This window comes from Puma concolor, chromosome D1, assembly GCF_028749965.1.
Source record: "Puma concolor isolate L17-30 chromosome D1, mPumCon1.1.hap2, whole genome shotgun sequence".
Taxonomy (NCBI): Eukaryota; Metazoa; Chordata; class Mammalia; order Carnivora; family Felidae; genus Puma; species Puma concolor.
This window is the reverse complement of record NC_141676.1, coordinates 68,961,435-68,983,443: the sequence shown is the minus strand read 5'-3', so window position 1 is coordinate 68,983,443 and position 22,009 is coordinate 68,961,435. Positions and strand designations below refer to the sequence as shown.

The 22,009-nt window shown below is 35.4% G+C and overlaps 1 protein-coding gene across 10 annotated transcripts in view; it reads left to right on the top strand.

The window, feature by feature from the left end:
- The window catches only part of DLG2 (discs large MAGUK scaffold protein 2), a 2,060,086-nt gene that overhangs the window by 284,909 nt on the left and 1,753,168 nt on the right, over positions 1-22,009 (top strand). For all 10 annotated transcript variants that reach the window (XM_086678450.1, XM_086678461.1, XM_086678456.1 and 7 more), the window contains one exon: positions 19,212-19,357. In XM_086678450.1, the coding sequence (XP_086534576.1) occupies positions 19,212-19,357 (146 nt within the window). The remainder of the gene's footprint in view (positions 1-19,211; positions 19,358-22,009) is intronic.

The window sequence follows — 22,009 nt, the reverse complement described above, 5'->3', positions numbered from 1 at the left end:
TGGCACTCGGAGATCTTGGTGGATTGGAGATTTATTTAACACCTGCGGGCTCAGAGGAGACCCTTTTTCCAAAGATCTGAGCTCTGAATGAAGGGAGGAAGGGTAGTTTATAGTCGTCAGCTTCCATTTCTGTGGCAGCTTTTCATGCATGGCAAACAGGGCAAGAAGAACCTAGAAGAGAGGTCTCTAAGCTAGAGACCAGAGCTTGTTTCAGTCCCGTTGGCCATCTTATGGTGTAAAACTTTATTCATTTTCCTAACAAAAGAAATTATGTATTATAGTTTTATAAATCCTAAAACAATATACAGCTACTTTGGCAAGACACTAGTAAGCCATACAATGCAGTGGTTCTTAAACTGTGGACTCTGGACCAGCACCATCAACACCATATCGAAATTTATCAGAAAAGTACATTTTGAGTCCCACCCTAGACTTACTGAATCAGAAACTGGTGATGTGGCTCAGTAATCTGTTTTATTAAAATCAGTTCTTCAGGTGATTTTGGTGCATGATAAAATTAGACAACCACTGCTTGTAAAGGATGAAAAGTGGAGTGTGACTTGGACTTTACCTTTGTAAAGCTTCTGTGTAGGGAGATAAAACATATTTATCAGTGAGCTATAAGAGCTCACATGGAGCTATAAGAAGCACAAGATAAATGCAAAGTGCAAAGGCAATAAAGGGAGGAAGGGAGAAATGACTTTTGGTGACAGACGCTTCAAGGAGAAGGAAGCTTTGAGGCAGAACTGCTGAGTCAAGGTCCATAAAATACTCTAGATGAAAAGAAAAACAAAATAAACAAACAAAACCCATGTAAACCCAGAGCAAAACAAAGAAAATCCAACAATTACTCTAGACATAAAAAGGCAGTTTGTAATATTTAAGACGTAGACTTTGCAGTTAGTCATATGTGATTCCTATCCTGGCTCCAACAGTTATGAACTAAACAAACCCGGGGAAACTTCTTAACCTTTCTCTTCCTGAGTTTCTCTTTGTAAAGTGAGTAAAATAATAGTATCTATTTCATAGAATTGTTTGGAATAGTAAATGAGATAATGTATACACATTGCTTAACTTGCAATCATAAAGTCTTGAAAATAGTACTTATTATTATTACTAACACAAAAATAGACTATTAAAGTTGAAAAATTAGGTAAGGTATCTTCATCTAGCAGCTAGGAAGAATTTACATCTGCTATCTCCTAGATACAGTCTTTTTTTTAAAAAAAATAATTTTAACATTTATTTTTAAGGCATTAAAAAAACATCAAATTTGAAAATACAGTACAAAAGTTTTTATCTCTTGAAACATTCGAGTGTAAGTGGTCAACCTGTTGTTTCATCTTCTCCTAAACACATTAGTGCATATTTCCTGGGAAGAAAGACATTCTCCGGTATAACTGCATTGTGACCATCAAAATCAGGAAATTAACAAATGTCCCAATACAGTGTGCTTTATAGCAAAGAATTCAGTTTATCATCACACATTGCCTTTAGTTGTCCTGTCTTTTTAGTTCCTTAATTCTGGGACATTTCCTCAGTCTTTACTTGTTTTTCATGACTGACACTTTTTTTTTAATATTTTTATTTTTGGGAGAGAGAGAGAGAGAGAGAGAGAGAACAAGTGAGAAAGGGGCAGAGAGAGAGGGAGACACAGAATCCAAAGCAGGCTTTAGGCTCTGAGCTGTCAGCACAGAGCCTGACGTGGGGCTCGAGCCCATGACCTGTGAGATCATGGCCTGAGCCAAAGTTGGAGGTTTAACCGACTGAGCCACCTGGGTGCTCCTCATGACGGACACTTCTAAAGATAGGAATATCACAGAAGCAAGGCTGTGTTCTTTTCATTCATCCTATTAGGTGGTACATGATTATATTTGTTCCATTTACTGATGATGTTTATTTTGAACACTTGATTGAAGTTGTGTTCCAAATTCTGGGCTTCTCCATTGTGAAGTTACTCTTTTCCCTTTGCTATATATTAACGTATACACACATTTACATCTGTAGCAATACCTATATCTTTTGAAAACCGTGAGATCACACTGATGCCTCCAGTTCTAACCCAGTTTAACATAGTTCATTATTATTTTCTCCATTTCCATATTTTGAGTCCCTTTTCTGATGCTCTCAGTATCCCTATGTTATTTACTTATTTGATCAATCTCCCTATATGTAAACAATTTTCTGTTACCACTGCCACAGATGCCCCCTCACCAAATTTAGGCTCTTACAAACTAGGCCTCTCTAGCTACTCCTCTGCATAGACAATCTCCTCACCCTGCTTAACAGTCGGGTTTTGACCCCATGCTCTAACATTATCTAACCTGTTTAGCCTTCTTCAACCTGTTTTGGTTTCAACAGCTTATCAGGCTACCTCTCTGAGAGAACTTCTTCCTCAGCTTCTCAGCCTGTACAGATCAGCTCTGGGCTGCTTTTACATGTAGATAGCCTCTTCACCTTGCTTGATCTCTAGTACCCTGCTCTGGGCCACCAAAGCTCCTTTGCTCAACTTCTTCTACCAACCAGAATAGACCTTGCTGTACTTTACCTAATGGCTTTTGGATTGAATTGTCCAGGAAGAGGATGGAAGGGAAGGGAAAAGGAGGAAGGGAATGGGAAGAGGAAAAGGAAAATGAGAAGAGGGGTTCATAAATGCATTTTTTCAATAAAACTAGAGCAAGTATTACTATTTTCCAAATATTGTGAGTGGAACTATTACCATGAAGTTTTCCTTGTCTGGGAAACTTCTGATTTGATTATAGGGTCTGATGTGGCTTTCCAGCCGCTTCAAGATTATTGAGCAACATTAGGGAGTCTGAGAGAGCAACAGAGTTTCCTGTCACACTTGTGGACTGCAACAGATTGGATGGTTCTTGTACCATAAAAACCTGTCATCCCCAGTCTGGCTTTCCACACTCACTTCAGAACAAAAGGCCCTATAATTTATTTAGCCAATACAAAAATAAGCTAATAATAGCTTAAATACATAAGGAAGCATATTTTCTAATCTGTATTTCTGTATTTGGGGATATAATTTTCTCTGATATTTGGACATTTTCTCTGATATACCCTTTACATATTGAGGAAGTTGGGAGGAAAGGAATCACATGTTCAATGGCTCTATATTGTAGTTTTTGCAGTTTTACTTAAGCAATACATTTTAATAAGATTACTTGGCACAATGGAGCACAAGCTTAATATAACATAATGGATATGATTATACCTGTGCTATAATGATATGCATATGATAGCTAACTTTATATAATTAATGTAATTTATACACTATAGTGAATTATAACATAATTATGTTATTTATATATAATAATGTAATTAAATGTAATGGAAATTATGCCATAATTATAATAAAATACCATAAATTTTATAGGAGTATATTTTCAACAATTTGACAGCCTAAAGTTGATCTTTCAGATAAATTGGTATTCTGGTACTGAAGAGTAGTGTTCTTTTTGAAATTAGCCATCAGCTGTCACTTCTTGGACCAATTCCAAATGAAGTGATTACAGACTGCCATTTGAATCAATCTTTATGGAACTGTGGAATGTGACACTTTTCTCAAGTTTATGTTAGGTGTTTAATGTGCCAAAAGAAGGACTAGGCTTTTAGTATTTATGAAGAAAGGTTTATACAGTCTTGTCTTATGTTTCAGAACTTTATGTCCAAAATGGGAAAAAAGTAAAGAAGTGAAAACCAAAAATAATATTTTGGCAAATTGTATTAAGTTGTGTAAGAGTCCCTCTATACCAGATTTAAAGAGATGAGAGGGACACTTTCTTTTTGCATATCAGATACAGAATTTTGTTTTCCTACTTAACACGTGTCTCTGTGGACAACTTCTCCCTGTAGACTGAATACTGTTCTGGCCTCATTTAGTTGGTTAATTGGATTCATTATGAAATTGCATAAAATCACAATTAAACAGAATATTAAGTAAACCTATATTTATGTGTCTGACAGTAAAATTTCCCCCACAGTCTTATCTCTTATTCCATACCTATCTTGCCATCGTCTTCCCTTCTGCTTATTTTTTGTTTGCTCCAATTCCACAGGAAAAAACTGTTACAATATTATTGCATAATTATTATTTGTTGAATACTGTGTTCATGGCATGTGTAAAGCAAACCTGAGAAGCTGTTGATGCCAATAAAGTCATCTGTAGTAATCTCTTTTTAACATTTAATTGTCTCCAAACTTAACTATGCTGACAATCTGTAGCTACCTCTATATAGAAGCATCCTTGCCTCCCTGTGGCATTCATCAGCTAGGAAGATATGGTCCCTGGAGCCCAGACTCTCATTCTGTTTGAGTTTTTGCTGATGGAGAGAGAAGCGAAATAGCTTCTGCTAAGCACTGTGCAGTTGCGATTAAAGTATTCTTGGTAACAGGACTTGGAAAGTTTTTGAAAGAGTTCCTTAGGTTTGATTTTCCTTCCATCTGGTGATCTGAAGAAGTTCCTAAATGATATGCTAGTCATGCATTTACAATGAGATATGCTTGTTTTAGCATTGATACCATTCAATTAACCCACAATGTTCCATTAGGCAGATTACTGCTGCATGTTGTAGCAAAAACAGTGTAGGCTTTTTTGTCAAACATGGATTCCAATCCTAGCCTTGCTGCTACACAGCCTGGTGACCTTATGCAAGTCTCAGTTTATCTCTAAAATAGGTGTAATAATAATGCTTCATAGATATTTAAGGTTTTTAGGGGGTGTACAGGAAGTATGCAGGAATATGGAATTTAAAACAGTACTAGGATCATATAATATTACTTATAGTTGCTCGTCAGTCCAAGATTTATAGAGTTTACATGGTAAATCTTTGTGAAAGAAAAAGGATTTTTAACATTCCTGTGCCTTGGATGATTGATGTGAAATTGAAGGTTAATTATCTCCTAGATATAGAATAAGACACACCTGGTGGTGGTTTGGGAGCTTATGTGCCGGTAAAAGGTAGCTGATTTGCATTAACAATAGCTTGAGTTTATTTAGTGCCTGCTTTTTGAGCAGCTTTAAGTATCACACTTATTCATCAAAGAGATATTTTGAATTAAAATTTGTTTTAGGGGTTGTATTTTTAAAAACATTTTTGGAGGAAAAAATACTGTGTGTTGCTTCATGCACATTTGACTGCATTTCTATTAAAATTTCTGTTTCAATTAGCTATATATATTTATTTTACTTATAAATAACAGTTTTCTGCCTCCTCAAGTATTAATTCTATTTCACTATTCCAAGTGTCTGCATCCTGACTGTTCTAGAAGAAAATGACTGCTATCTAGACATATTCTGTGTTTAGGTTTCCAATATTTAATGAGACTTCCTGTGTACATGGCATTGTTCAAAGATGATGCTATTAATCAAAAGAATAACAGCTAGCATTCCTTGAGTACATTCTATGTAGCTGTTTAACACTTTGTAGTGCTTATATATGTAAATTTTTTAAGTGAAGAAACTGAGGCTTAGAGAAAAATTTAGTAAGTAGCAGAGCCACAGCCTGTTTGTCTGACAAGCTTATGCTTTACTCCTGGATTATTACATTACTTCCCTTACGTTCCATTGATCTTCTACCTCTTCACATTCTGTACTTTAAACTTTGTTTATCTTTGAGTCTATTGCCTCTGATTTTTTTTTATTTATGTTATTGGATATTTCTCAATTCTATGCTTATCCACAATATATCCTTGTTGCCTTACCATTTTTAAAAATGTTCTATTTTGAGATAGTTTCAAATCTCTGTACTAACAGAGAGCTCCTATATACTTACTTTATCCAGATTTCACCAATTGTTTACATTTTTCCCTGTTTATCATTTTCTCTATATGTGTCTTTTTCTTTGTGTTTACATATACACAGATACACACACACACACACACACACACACATACATGTATGTACATATTACCAATAAACACTTTGAATGTGAGTTGGGGATATTAGTCCCCTTTATCACTAAATACTTCCATGTATACTTCCTAAAAACAAGCATATTCTCTTACATATAGCACAGTTATCAAAATCAGGAAAGTTAACATTGATATAATGCTATTATCTTATGCACAGTACATATTCAATTTCATTGGTTGTCTCCAAAATATCTTTTACAGCTCTATTTTTCCAGTCCAGGATCTGTCCAGGATCACACATTACATTTAATTGCTGTGCCTCTTTGGATCCCTTTAATCTGCAATACTTCATCCACCTTTCTTTTCTTTTTTCTTTTTAAAATAAAAACATTGGTTTTGGAGGTAAGGTAACACAGTGATACGTAGTGCCTTAATAAACCATGTGGAGGAGGATGTTGTGTTTATTTTCTAATTGGAATAGAATCAGGGGTAACGACTGAAGAGGCAGCCAATGGCGAAAGTGAGTGTGGCCTGGGAGGCTAGCAGACTGCCCAGATGTGTCCTACAAGGAGTCACTCTCTTCATGGGGGCACCAGTCTGTGAAGTCTGATCTTTAGTTTGGTAGGCTTAAAATTAAACTTTGCTAGAATAGCAAGGTGACTGGCTTTCTAGAGACTGACTACAAGAATTGTAGTCACAGAACACTCTAGCCATCAGAATATAATTTTAAGTCATTAGTGAATTCTCTTCCTCTAGACTAGTCTAGCCCAGAGCCTTTCTTTTATTGATCTTGACATTTTATTAGATTATAAGCCACGTATTTGTAGTACATCCTACTTTGGTTTTATCAGATGTTTCCTAATGGTTAGATTCAGTTCATTCATTTTTAGAAGGAGTATCACAGAATGATGCCGTGTTGATCTTGGTGCATGATAATGGGAGGTGTCAGTTTAATATGTGGAGAGATACTATTAGACTATGTAACATTATGTTCCTTGTCAAATTTTTACCTACTACTTGCAGTGTCCGTTAATGATTTTCTAATTCTACCATTTCTCCTGTATTTATTAGCTGGGGTTCTACTGTAAGGAAGAGCTTTCTCTTTTTCTTTCTTTCTTTCTTCTCTCTTTCTTTCTTTCTTTCTTTCTTTCTTTCTTTCTTTCTTTCTTTCTTTCTTTCTTTCTTTCCTTCCTTCCTTCCTTCCTTCCTTCCAGATGTACTCATGGATTCTTATTTTTTTCAGTAGATTATAATCTGCCACTATTATTAAGTTATTTTAATGCTCAGATTGTTCCAGATTTGGTCTGTAGGAGCCCCTTTAAAGTCTGTGAAGTGACTTTAAAGTGACTTGTGTGTCCTTTGCTATGATCCCAAAATTTTTCATCACTTCCTTACATTCTGGTGCAAAAGAATGTCCCAGGTTCATCTTATAATTTTCCTGCTCTAACATTCAAGTGAACCTTTCTCCAAAAAGTCCTGCCCTATTTAATATTTTGAAAACAAGATTGCCTCCCTCATCCCTCCTTTTCTTCCTCCCTTCCTTCCTTCGTTCCTTCCTTCCTTCCTTTCTGTGTGTGCTTTGTCTAGGCATAGAAAAAGCACAATCATATCAGAACATTGTGCAAATTTGCTGGAACCTTTGTGTGTAAGCTTTCCTTCATTCTCTTATCTTGCCTTTTCAGTAGCTATTTTGATTGATTATGTGTTTGTCTCTGGACTCTGGGTTTCACACTTATCCCTGTTTTGGTTTAGCCTCTTTTGTTCCCTATCTTGGTACTTGATTTGTGCCTACCACTGACCTTGCTTCCACTCTCTATTCTTGGCTGTGAAATTTAACTTATATTTTCTTTTCATCCACATTTAATTTTAGCCTACTTCTCATATTCAACTCCATTCTTCTAGTCCTGGGTAATATCCTTAAAGAATCTTCTCTGGCTGCAGGCCTAAGATTAGGACACTTGCTACACTGATAAAGCCTTTACTGGGAATTCTGTTTTTTTTTTTTTTTAATGTTTATTTAATTTTGAGAGAGAGAGAGGGAACAAGTGGGGGAAGGGAAGAGAGAGATGGAGACAGAGTCTGGCTAGGCTCTGAATTGTCAGCACAGAGCATGATGCTGGGCTCAAACTCACGAGCTGTGAGATCATGACCTGAGCTGAAGTCAGACACTTAATCGACTGAGCCACCCAAGTGCCCTGGGAATTGTTTTTGCACTTCATTGTCTAGTATTCTTGGACTCAAATGGACCAGGGCAAAGATAATTTTTTTTTTCAGGAGAGAAAGTAAGGTGTCTGGGTGCAACATAAGGAAATTGCATATGAGCATTTATCTGGCTCTCCAAACAGAACCAAGTATTCAGGAAAGACTAATGGAACACCAAGACTGCACTCTGTAACATCTTTAAATATAGCAAGATCAACTGTGTTATACTGTTCAGCTGAATTAATTATCACATATGTGATATGGAAACCCTACAGGGAACAAGAGATGCTAGGAGAAGCATAAGGCATATATTTTAAAAGAAGGCACATCTTACAAAGATAACCATCTTTTATTGAGGGTGTAAGGCAAGAATCCTCAGCTGATTTCAGTGAATTCCTGGGATTAAACAGCTTTGGGGAGTTATGGCCACATGTGCCAATCACAGAAACTAACCAACATTAATAACAGGCTCCAAGGAGGTTTTTGCTTGGCAGGGGTAGAGGTGGCTACAATTGTCCCCATCAATACTATACCTCACAGAATGAAAACTGGGATGGGAGGAAGCAAAAAGAGCTTTTCCCTAGTCACTCTTATTCTAGCCTGTGAGCTAATAGATAAGAAAATATGCAAATATGTTAAACATTCTGCATTCTGGTTACTTTTTTGTTTTACTCTAGTTAAGTAGATAATTGCAGAGCAATGTGTGAGTCATACAAGAAAAAAGTTTCATGATTTAAGAGTCATATTTTCATGATTTAATTCAAGTCATGTAAGGAAATCCATTCTCCATCACTTATCATAGTCACAATTTGTCCAATGAATTTTGGTCATTTCCAAAAAATCCCCAAATCTTCCTTATATGAAAAAAGACTTGCCACTTCTGAGAATGAGGATATTCAAAATAAATTCTTCAGATGCTTGAAGAAGGAAGCATCTCAAAGAGATGCTTCCTCTTCCTTCTCAAAGAGGAATTCTAAGGGTCTTCTGAGGATATAGCAACATCATTGAAATAAATATGCCATGTTGGAATGTCTGTGCTTGGACGGAGATGAAATATCCTAAGTATATGAGCTTTTAAGGGTGTGCTTAAACAGACAATCCTATTTTTAGTGGATGCCCTTGATCATGCTATTTGACATTTGAAGACCTAATGTTACAGAATCATCATCTCATTAGGTTGAAAAAAAAGAGAGAGACCAAGTAGAGACTGTTTCAGATATCACCTAGAACTTGATTTTGTTTGTTTGTTTTAATGTGTCCTAAAGTCAAAGTACTGAAATATAGCTCCTTTTATTTAAAAAAAATTAATGTTTATTTATTTTTGAGAGAGAGAGAGAGAGACAGAGTACAAGTGGGGGAGGGGCAGAGAGAGAGGGAGACACAGAATCCAAACAGGCTCCAGGCTCTGAGCTTTCAGCACAGAGCCTGACGTGGGGCTTGCACCCACAGACCATGAGATCATGACCTGAGCTGAAGTCAGACACTCAACCAACTGAGCCACCCAGATGCCCCTGAAATATAGTACCTTTTAATTGAGTTTCTAGCTAGTTGAATCTGAATCAGTTTAGTCAATAATATTTACTGAGTATTTATTATTATTATTATTATTATTATCATTTTTCAATCAATGGGCAGAGTTCTTCTCTTGACAATTGGATCCTCTTAATGAGATTTTCCCCCATCCTTCTGTACCCCCCTCACCCCCACCCCAACTCTGAAGAAGATGAGTATTGTAAGAATTCAGCAAGGATATTTGAAATAAGAGTATGAAAACTTGGGTTCTAATTCCATAGGTGCTATTTCTTAGGTCTAGTGTTACTGGTGGATCATAAGTTGGTGGATCACCTGGGAGCTTTTTAGAAATACAGAGATCCAGGTCTGACTCCTGACCTTTAATCATAATTTGAATTTAACAAGATCCCTAGATGATTCAAATTCATGTATACATTAGAGTTCGAGAACCTTTATCTGTAAAATTGACAATAATTTATAAGCTATTTCAAAAAACAATTGTGAGGTCAAAATGGGTATGCCTTCAAGAATTTGAGGAATTTGACTCTTTCCTCAGAGGTGGCAAAACTTTTTTATTTGTGGGAGGATTTTGCAAAATAAAAAGTGCTAGCAGTTGTAATCAAATTGGTTAAGTCACATAGAAACATAATCTAAAGAATATGCAGGTTTTCTGCAGTCCTTAGTGTGAGGAGATTTGCCTTTATTCTATGGTTTTTATTTTATTTGAGACTTCAATAGAGAGGGAATGCAAATAAACTAAAATTAGCAAGCATTCATTGTGTGCTTACCAAATGTAAAGAATGAGGCTAGATAGTAGACAGTAACATGATTGGCTAGGACATCATCTTCACTCCTAAAGGCCTTACCTGGAATTTAAAAATGACTTACTGAATTGAAATGTTGAATTGAGAACAGGTGGGTGAACAACTACTTGTAATACAAGGTAGAATGATAACTATTAAAAGGATCTAAGCAATACATTGTGGGAATGGGAGGAGAGAAGCAGCATTGCCCACCTGCTGCCACAACTCCCCAAACCAGCATTTTTCCTTTTTGATGGTAGCTGCTTGGTGTTTGTACTCTTACCCACATCCCACTCAATTGAACTCCATTTTAGTAAGAATGGTTTCTGTGCTGAAGACATTGCATATTCAGATCTCCGACGTCAAATATTCTTTTTTTTTTTTACGTTTATTTATTTTTGAGACAGAGAGAGACAGAGTGCGAGTGGGGGAGCAGAGAGAGAGGGAGACAGAATCTGAAACGGACTCCAGGCTCTGAGCTGTCAGCACAGAGCCCGGTGCAGGGCTCGAATCCACGAACCCGTGAGATCATGACCTGAGCCGAAGTCGGACGCTGAACCGACTGAGCCACCCAGGCGCCCCTCGAATATTCTTTTTAAAACACATATATTGGGGCGCCTGGGTGGCGCAGTTGGTTCAGCGTCCGACTTCAGCCAGGTCACGATCTCGCGGTCCGTGAGTTCGAGCCCCGCGTCAGGCTCTGGGCTGATGGCTCAGAGCCTGGAGCCTGTTTCCGATTCTGTGTCTCCCTCTCTCTGTGCCCCTCCCCCGTTCATGCTCTGTCTCTCTCTGTCCCAAAAAAAATAAATAAACGTTGAAAAAAAAAAAAAAAAACAAAACACATATAGTAGTGGGAGTGGGCATTGAAGGAGAAGTAAGATTTCCATGTGTGGGAAAGGGCATCCAGGCCTAAGGAAGTGTGAGCAAGAGATAGTGAGTGCCTCAACTCTGGCCCTGGGATGGATCAGAAGTGACCAGAAGTGGTGGTGGGGATAGGAGAGGATCCTATCAAAAAGCTATGCTTGGAAAGTGCCAAACAAATGTAGATCAGGCCTTAAAAAAATACAGCTGACTAAGCAAGAGTAAAAAATGACATTGGTTGTAGAATTGTCTTCAAATTTAAATAACCTTTGACTTAACTGAAGTTACCTTTTTCCTCTCTAGTGGTTGATTAGGTAGGAATGCTAAGTAGACAAAATATGAAATAGACTATGAACATATTATCAGGCTTAGAGATCATAAGTTAATTAAGATTTTCAAATTTAACATGAAACTACTGTCCATAGCATTTTCCTAAGTATGATTAAGTCACTGCTATCTGTTATGTTTCAAAGTATATCTTGTTGGTATGTATCTTTAACATAAATATGATAAATATACTTCCATTTCTGGATAATTTATACACCTAATACTTCAAAATTTGGCAACTTGTAAATGCTGCTTACAAACAGTGTTTACATCCTTAACATCAATGCAAAGAAAAAGCATCTTGAAATTTGAAAAAAAATTGTTTTTACAAGTCATTATTCATTAGAGAATATACAGCTTCAGAAATATTTACAGGGATTCTTTTTTCTTTTATGTTTAATTAATACTTGAGACCAGGTAATGTCTTTGGATTCTACTTTTTTTTTTAATTTTCTTAATGTTTATTTATTTTTGAGAGACAGAGAGAGACAGAGCATGAGCAGGGGAGGGGCAGAGAGACAGGGGGAGACTCAGAATCTGAAGCAGGCTCCAGGCTCTGAGCTGTCAGCACAGAGCCAGATACAGGGCTCGAACTCAGGAACTATGAGATCATGACATGAGCTGAAGTCAGCCGCTTAACTGACTGAGCCACCCAGGTGCCCCGAATTCCACTTTTTTTTTTATTCCTTATTCTAATGACTTTTGTTAACCCAATTAGTACCCTATCATCCCTTACTATATTCAAATATCTGAGAAGGATTTATGTCTGTATGACTTTTATCTTCCTTTTATTTTTTTTTTTTTTTAAATTTTTTTTTCAACGTTTTTATTTATTTTTGGGACAGAGAGAGACAGAGCATGAACGGGGGAGGGGCAGAGAGAGAGGGAGACACAGAATCGGAAACAGGCTCCAGGCTCCGAGCCATCAGCCCAGAGCCTGACGCGGGGCTCGAACTCACGGACCGCGAGATCGTGACCTGGCTGAAGTCGGACGCTTAACCGACTGCGCCACCCAGGCGCCCCTTCCTTTTATTTTTATATTTATTATTGAAGTGTAGTTGACATATTTTGCTCAGCTATAGTGTTGCTATATGCTCAACATAGTGTTGTAACAATTCTGTACATTTCTCTATTACTCAGTGCTCACCACAGTAAGTATAGTCACCATCTCTCACTATATAACAGTATAACATTATTATAACATTATCGACTATATTCCCTATGCTGTACTTTTTATCTCTGAAACATTTATTTTATAACTGGAAATTTGTACGTCTTAATCCCCTTCACCTATTTTGTTCATCCCTCCCCCCATCACCCACCATTCTGGCAACCACCAGTTTGTTCTCTATACTTATCAGTTTGTTTCTGTTTTTGTTTGTTTTTGATTCCACATATAAGTGAAATCATATGGTATTTGTTTTTCTCTGTCTGACTTATTTTACTTTGCATAATACCCTCTAGGTCCATCCATGTTATTGCAAATGGCACAATAGCATTCTTATTTATGGCTGAGTAATATCCTATTGTGTATTATACCACATCTTCTTTATCCATTCATTTATTGATGGACACTCAAGTTACTTTCATACCTTGGCTATTGTAAACAATGCTGCAATGAACACAAGGATGTGTATGTATTTTCAAACTAGTGTTTTTGTTTTCTTTGGATAAATACCCAGGAGTGGAATTACTGGATCATAGGGTACTTCTATTTTTAATTTTTTGAGAAACCCCCATACTCTTCCCACAGTGGTTGCATCAATTTATATTCCCACCAATAGTGCACAAGGGTTCCTTTTGATCCATGTGCTCACCAAACACTTGTTTTTTAAATTTTTATTTTATTTTATCAAAAAATTAACTTTCTTTATTTTGAGAGAGGGAGAGAGAGAATGAGTTTGCAAGCAGGGGAGGGGCATAGAGAGAGGGAGACAGAGAATCCCAAGTGGGCTCTGCACTGTTAGTACAGAGCCCCATGCAAGGCTCAAACTCATGAACTATGAGATCATGACATGAGCCAAAATCCGGAGTCAGGTGTTTAACTGACTGAACTACCAAGGTGCCCCCATTTTTATTTTTATTTTTTTATTTTAGAGAGAGTGCATGAGTGGGAGAGAAGGGGGTGGGGAGAGAGAGAGAGGGAAGAAAGAGAGAGAGAGAAACTTCAAGCAGATTCCATATTCAGTGCAAAGTCCAACATGAAGCTTTATCCCACGACCCTGGGATCATGACCTGAGTCAAAATCAAGAGTTGGGCACTCATCCAACTGAGCCACTTGTTTTTTGTTTTGTCTTTCTTTTTCTTTCTTTCTTTCTTTCTTTCTTTCTTTCTTTCTTTCTTTCTTTCTTTCTTTCTTTCTCTCTCTCTTTTTCTTTCTTTCATTAGTAGACACTTGAATTGGTGTGAGATGCTATCTTATGGTTTGGATTTGCATTTCTCTGATGATGAGTGATGTTGAGGATCTTTTCATGTGTCAGTTATCTGTATGTCTTCTCTGGAGAAATGTCTGTTCATGTTTTCTGCCCATTTTTTAAATTGGAATTTTTTGGTGTTGAGTTATATTTTTTAATATAGTTTGGATATTAATCCCTTGTTGGGTATATTGTTTGCAAATATCTTCTCTCATTCAGTAGGTTGCCTTTTCATTTTGTTGATGGATTCCTTTGTTATGCAAAACCTTTTCATTTTGGTAGTTGCAATAGTTTATGTTGCTTTTGTTTACTTTTCCTGATGTAGACCTATCCATAAATATGTTGCTAAGGCCAGTGTCCAAGAGATTACTGCCTATGTTTTCTTTTAGGAGTTTTATGGTTTCAGGTCTTATATTTAGGTCTTTAATCCATTTTGGGTTTATTTTGTGTATGGTGTAAAAAAGTGGTCCAGTTCCATTCTTTTCATGTAACTGTCCAGTTTTCCCAACACCAGTGAATGAAGAGACTGTCTTTCATTGTATGTTCTTGTTTCCTTTGTCATAGATTAATTGACCATATAAGTGTGGATTTATTTTTAGGTTCTCTATCCTATTCTATTAGTCTGTGTCTAGTTTTGTGCCAGTGCCATACTGTTTTGATTACTATAGTGTTGTAATATATCTTGAAATTTGAGATTGTGAGACCCACAGCTATTATTCTTCCTCACAATACCTTTGGCTATTTTGGGTCTTTTGTGGTTTCATGAAATTTTTAATATTATTTGTTCTTTTTATCTTTTGTTCTTACACATTTTCCAAGCTGACTTCACAGTTACTTTATTGCCAGTGGCAAAATAAAGTTGTAACTCGGCATAAAATTTGAGTATTTTTAAGTTTTCTATGTAAATCTTGCTATTTATGAAACACTTAAAATTTTTGTTATTTAAAAAATATATAATACATACAAGAGAATATGTGTGATTTATAGATAATATATGCAGTATAATAAAACAATAAGCATTTCTGGAATCACAACCCAAATCTAGAACTTGACCATTGCTATTTGCATCTACCTGTGTTCCTCCCTCACCCCATTTTCTTGCCCACCCCTTCTGCTGAGGTAATTATATCTTTTCATGTGCTTCTTTGTTTTGGTGTAAATATTTCTTCACATATGTATATATGTATGCCTAAAAATACATATATAGTTTAGTTTTGTGTGTTTGTGAACTTTACAAAAATATTTTTATGCTGAGACTTGCTTTCATCATTGAGCATTGTTTTCAAGATTTATTCATGTAATTTCATGATAACTGGAATTTATTCATTTTCACTACTGCATAAATTCTATTTTGAAAATATGCCACATTTATTCATTTTCCTTTTGATGGACATTGGACTGGTTCATAATTTTTTGCTATTATGATCTCTGCTACTATGAAAATTTTGGTTTGTTTCCTGGTGCATATGTGCAAGAGTTCATTTAAGATGTGTACTGGGTAGTAGAAATGCTAGATTATAGGAGAAATAAATGTTCAATTTTACAAGATAAGACAAGATTATTTTCTTAAGTAGTTATAGCAATTCCACTCATCAGGAATAAATAAAAGTTTCTATTGATCCATATCTTTTTCTTTTTTATTGATTTTTTAAATGTTTAGTTGTTTTTGAGAGAGAAAGAGAGCACAAGCGGGGGAGAGGCAGAGAGTGAGGGAGACACAGAATCTGAAGCAGGCTCCAGGGTCTTAGCTGTCAGCACAGAGCCTGACATGAGGCTTGAACTCTCGAAACATGAGATCATGACCTGAGCTGAAGTTGGGCAGTTAACTGAAGAGCAACCCAAGTGCCCCTATATCTTTTTATTTTTATCAGTGATGTACATCCTTCACTGTGAAATGCCTGTTCATACTTTTGACCCATTTTTCTTCCTTTTCACTTATATGTCTTTTCCTTTTTGATTTGTTGGGCTTTGCATATGTAGATACTGTTCCTTTGCCTATGTGTGATGAAAATGTCTCCTCTAAATTCATATCTTGTCTTTTTCACTTTCTTTATTGAAGTGTAATTGATACATAATAAACTACACATGTGGAGTGCATGGTTTAATATGTTTTGAAATATGTATATTTTAGTGCAACTATTAGCACAATCAAGATAGTAACCATATACATTGCTGCTTAAAGTTTCCTCTTGTCCCTTGATAATCCCTCCCACTCACCTGTTCCTGCCAGCCTTCACCCCAACCCCCATTCCTAGGCACCACTGAATTTTTTTTTCTGTCAATATAGAATTTGTATTTTCTAGAATATTTTTAACTGGTATAAAACATGCACTCACTTTTGTCTGACTTTTTTCACTTGATTATTTTGAGATTCATCTATGTTGTGTGTATCAATAGTTTGTTACTTTTTATTGCTGAATAGTATTTTACTGTATGGATATTTCACAATGTGTTTATTCATTCATCTATTGACAAACATTTGGGTTGTTTCCAGATTTGACTTTTCATAGGGACATATATGTGTTCCTTTCTCTTAGATAATACCTAGAACATGAATGGTTGGATCATACAGTAGTTGTATGCTTAACTTTTTAAGAAACTGAAAAACTGTTTTTCAAAGTGGTTATAACATTTTTCATTTTCAGTATCAGTGTCATGAGAGTTCCAGTTCCTTCACATCCCCATCAATCCTTGGTATGATCAGTGTTTTTAATTTAGCCATTCTAATAAATAAATAGTGGTATCTCATTGTGGTTTTGATTTTTCATTTCCCTAGTGACCAATGATGTTGAATCTTTCCATGTGGGTTTTTTTTTTTTTTTTGCCATCTATTATTTTCTTTAGTGAAGTGCCTGTTCAAATCTTTTGGCCATTTTTCTATTGGATTGCTTGGTGTCTTATTGTTTTGAGCATTCTTTACATGCTCTGGAAATAAGGTTTTTTTTAAATTTTTTTTTTTTTTACATTTATGTATTTTTGAGAAACAGAGTGAGACAAAGCATGAGCGGGGAAGGGGCAGAGAGAGGAGACACAGAATCTGAAGCAGGCTCCAGGCTCTGAGCAAGCAGCACAGAGCCTGATGCGGGGCCCAAACCCACAAAATGTGAGATCATGACCTGAGCCAAAGTCGGACGCTCAACCGACTGAGCAACCCAGGTGCCCCAAAGTTTTTTTTTTTTTAAATCAGATATATGATTTGCAAAGGAACATAATTCTATGCTCATATTTATTTTCTCTAAAAAAATTTAAGTTTTTATTCTACTGTTGTCTGGCTTCCATTATTGCCTTTGAGAAGTCTGATTAGTCTTTTTTCTCTGACTGATTTTAAGATCCTTGCATTGTCTTTGGTATTCTGCAATTTTATTATGGTATGTACATAGCTTTTGTTTATTCTCTTTTGTGTAAGTTCTTACTTTCAGTATCTGTGAATTCATATTTTCATAAGTTATAGAAATTTTATATCTATCGTCTCTTTAACTAGGACTTGTTATTTATCCTATTTTCTCCCCAAAGATATCTATTAGAAAAATCCTTCGCTTTCTTATCCATTCTTTATACATTCAAATTATAATTTCATATGTTCTATTTCATCTTCTCTTATGTTGAATTCTGGGTAATTTCTTTGGGAATATTTTCCAGTTCTACTTTATTTAATCTGCTGTTTAACCCATCAATTGAGTTTTTAACTTAAGAAGCCCTGATTTCTTTACTGAAACCAAGATCTGGGGCCTAGGTGTACTTGCTCTTGGATTGTTATTCCCGCTCTGCCCTCTCAGCCTACAAATGTATAATAGAACTAGGAAACATATAGATACATAATCATTTTTATTTCCAATCATAGTTTTCTGTATCTGTCTCACTCCTTTTCTCCCTTTTACCCTTCCTCCTCTTTCTTCCTTTGTCCTCCTTCTTCCTTCCTCTTTTTTCCTTCCTTCCTTCCATTCCTTTTAAAAAATTTGAATTTATACACATAGCCTCAATTCTAATCCAATACTACTTTATTTATTCATTATTCTTTGATATATATATTCTATATAGCGGAGAATGCTATATAGAGGCCAAAGTCTGGATATTAATTTTGCTTATTCTTACTGGGGTTTCATTAATTCTAGGTCCTTTCAGCATATTGATTAAGAAAACATCTGTGTGTGTACTAAACTTTGTACATACACATCTGCAAATATTTCTATATGTATTCATTTGTACCCATATTAAGCTAAAAAAGAGTTTATACTGATGTTTCCAATCGAATCCAAAATCATATAGATCATTCTAGTACCCTACTCCCCACCTGTCTCCACCTACTTGTTTGTAACCCCCTACTCCAATAGTGAGAAACCTGGTGCCCACCATCCTCCATCCATTTAACTGTTCAATTCTAGCATATATGTACAGTGGTTCCAAAGTTCCTAACTTGTACTATTCCATGGGAAACAAATTTACCAAGTAGAAAATAGAGAGGGTTCTTTTGTAATAATTCCTTTGTCTTTGGTTTTACAGTTTCTACTCGTTTGTAGGACAACTTTTTCTCCTACTGCTTTCAGGGAGGTTGTTTCATACATTTGTAATACAGTTAGGTTCTTTTGTCTTAATCTGTGTTTCATCTTGGGATTCCCTGACCTCCAAAATTATTTTTAAAAATTTGCATACATTAAGGTTTACTCTCTGTGCTGTAATGTTCTATGGGCTTTGACAAATGCTTCTTGTTAGGTGTCCACTACTGCCATATCATTACAGAATATTTTCATCACCCTGTGCTTTATCTATTTAATCCTCCTCCCCACTCCCAGAACCTCTAGTGATCACTGATAATTTTACTGCCTCTTTACTTTTGCTTTTTCTAAAATATTATATAAGTTAACTCAAACAATAGGTAGCCTTTTCAGACTGGCTTTTTAAACTTAGCATTTAAGAATCTTCTATGTTTTTGCTTAACTTGATACCTCATTCCTCCTTATCATTGAATATGAATTTACTATATTTTATCTATTCATTGATTGAAAGTCATCTTGGTTGCTTCCAGCTTTTGCAATTATGAATATAGCTCCTATAAGAATTCTCATGCAGATAAAAATGCAGTTTTAATGATTTCCTTATTTTTGTTATTGTTCTTTGGGATCATGTGTATGTAGTTCTTTTAATTAGCAAATTTTTTCATATATACATATATGCAGAAGCAATTTTTGTGATGGTACATGACATTTGATCCTTGCCTTAAATATTTTCACAGATATTCAAGAATTTTATGAGTTGACATTGCTAAATTCTCAAAAAAGTTGTGATCAGAAGATAGAAGAAGCCAATCAAGTTGCACAGAAATGGGAGAAAGCATCCCTTCTTGCTCCATGCCATGAAAACCTTCAAAAATCTGCAGAGGTATATACTGAAACATCTAAAAGAACTAAAGAATATTATCACTTACTTATACCTGTAAAGTGGTCACAGGCATAGTAGTAGTAATCATTATCAAAAGATGACAACAACAATAATATAAACATAGTTGTACTATACTGTATGCAGTGTTTTATATATAAAAATCCAGATTTTGCCAAGAGAAAATAGGGCATAGGAAGGACATGATTCTTCCATAGTACAAGTGAGCTCTGTTATGAATATTGTGATAGTTTGAATTAACTCAAGTTTAAGGCATTCTGGAATTTCACAACATGGCTCTAGACGCAGTGTGGCAATAAAATGGGTAGTGGGAGTAGAAAGTGTGGTCTATGGCTGTGATCTCCATAGCAGGGCCCTATATCTTTGGGATTTTAAAATGATCCATTAAGGTTTAGGGACAAAATGCTAGAACTTCCATTTATATTTTTTATCATGTTCTTTTTTTAAATTTTTGAATAATTTATATTATATAGTATATTAACAGTAATACATACACATTTAAAAATAAATATAAGGCTAGTAGAGTTGTGTGTTCAAATGATTTTTATAGATAGGGTTATGAGATCAAATGTTTGGAGACTACTGTTGGAATTAACACTTACCAAGAGTAAGGCAATTTGAGGAATGTCTCAGGTTCATAACAGAAGATTAATATGGAGGCAGGGGCAGATCAATATTTTTAAGTGGCATTCAAAACTTGGAAAGCAGGTAGTACTACACACACACACACACACACACACACACACACACACAAACACACAATCTGTCAAGACTGGTATAGTGAAGCTGACCTGGAAGCTACATGGAATCCTAGTGCTAATCAATGGCACTTTGCTGAATCTTTGGATTATTAACTGAGGCCTGTGATATACTTTTTATCCTGCTCAAAATTGATTTGAAAATCAGAAAAGACTAAGACTAATGATTGCCTTAGTTAATTACTTGAAGAAAATGTTAACAATATGTGTTAATTAACAATAATGTGTTAATTGATACCAACTATATGAAGTTTATAAAATACTAAAAGCATTAAAAAATCTTAATTTCAATACATAACATTATTTTCACTTTTTTAGTGTTTTTTTTATGTACAAGTATATGTTCAAAAATTGGTACAGCAGAATATAGAGTATTTTTTCATGATTTTAGATTTAATGCTATACTATTTGCCCATATCATGTCATTAAATATTTTTGGCTACATTAAATATTTAATGGCTACAAAAATATTCCGTCTTTTGGCATTTACTTAAATAATTCTCCATTCCACATTTAGGCCAGCTCCAGTTTTCTGCTATGAATAATGCTATAATAGACATCTGTATATATAAACCATTGTGTCTTTTCGGATGATTTCACTGGGGTTAATTTTATAAATGAAACTAATGAGTTCAAGGACATTGACATTTGTAATGCTTTTGATACAAATTGTCAAAGTGCTTTGTAGAAAGATACTACAAGCAGTATTTGAAAAGGCATATCTACCTATGTTTTCTATTTTGTTGCATCATCTTCAATTTCTTTCATCAGTGTTTTATAGTGTTCAGGATACAGGTCTTTCATCTCTTTGGTTAGGTTTATTCCTAGGTATCTTATTGTTTTTGATGCAGTTGTAAATGGGACTGATGCCTTAATTCCTCTTTCTCCTGCTTCATTATTATTGTATAGAAATGCAACAGATTTCTGTGCACTGATTTTGTATCCTGCAAATTCATTTACTGAATTCATTTACCAGTTCTAGCAATTTTTTGGTGGAGTGTTCTGAGTTTTCTATATAGAATATTGTGTCATCTGTAACTGGTGAATTCCTTGCAGATTTGGATTCCTTTTATTTTTTGTGTTGTCTGATTGCTAAGGCTAGGACTCCCAGTACTGTGTTAAATAACATTGGTGAGAATGCATATCCTTGCCTTGTTCCTGATCATGGAGGAAAAGCTCTCAGTTTTTCCCGCCTGAGGATATTGGCTGTGAATTGTTCATATACAGCCTTTCTTATGTTCTTGCTCTGCTTTGATGAGGGTTTTTATTATGAATGGATGTCCAATGCTTTTTCTGCATCTGTTGAGAGGGTTCTCAATAGATAGGGTTCTTATCCTTTCTTTTATTAATGTGGTGTATCACATTGATTGATATGATTTGCGAATATTGAACCACACTTGCAGCCCAAAAATAAATCCTACTTGATTGTGGTGAATGATTCTTTTAATGTACTGATGGATTTGATTTACTAGTATCTTGTTGAGAATTTTTGCATTCGTGTTCATCAGGGATACTGGTCTGTAGTTCTCTTTTTTAGTGGAGTCTTTGTCTGGCTTTGGTATCAGGGTAATGATGGCCTCATAGAATGAATTTGGAAGCTTTCTTTCCATTTCTATTTTTTGGAATAGTTTGAGAAAAAAGATATTAACTCTTCTTTAATGTTTGGTGGAACTCACCTATGAAGCCGTTGTGTTTTGGGAGATTTTTGATTACTGATTCAATTTCTTTGCTGGTTATCAGTCTGTTCAAGTTTTCTATTTTCTCCTTTTTCAGTTTTGGTAGTTTATGTTTCTAGGAATTTATCCATTTCTTCCAGGTTGTCCAATTTGTTGGCATATAGTGTTTCATAATATTCTCTTAAAATTGTTTGTATTTC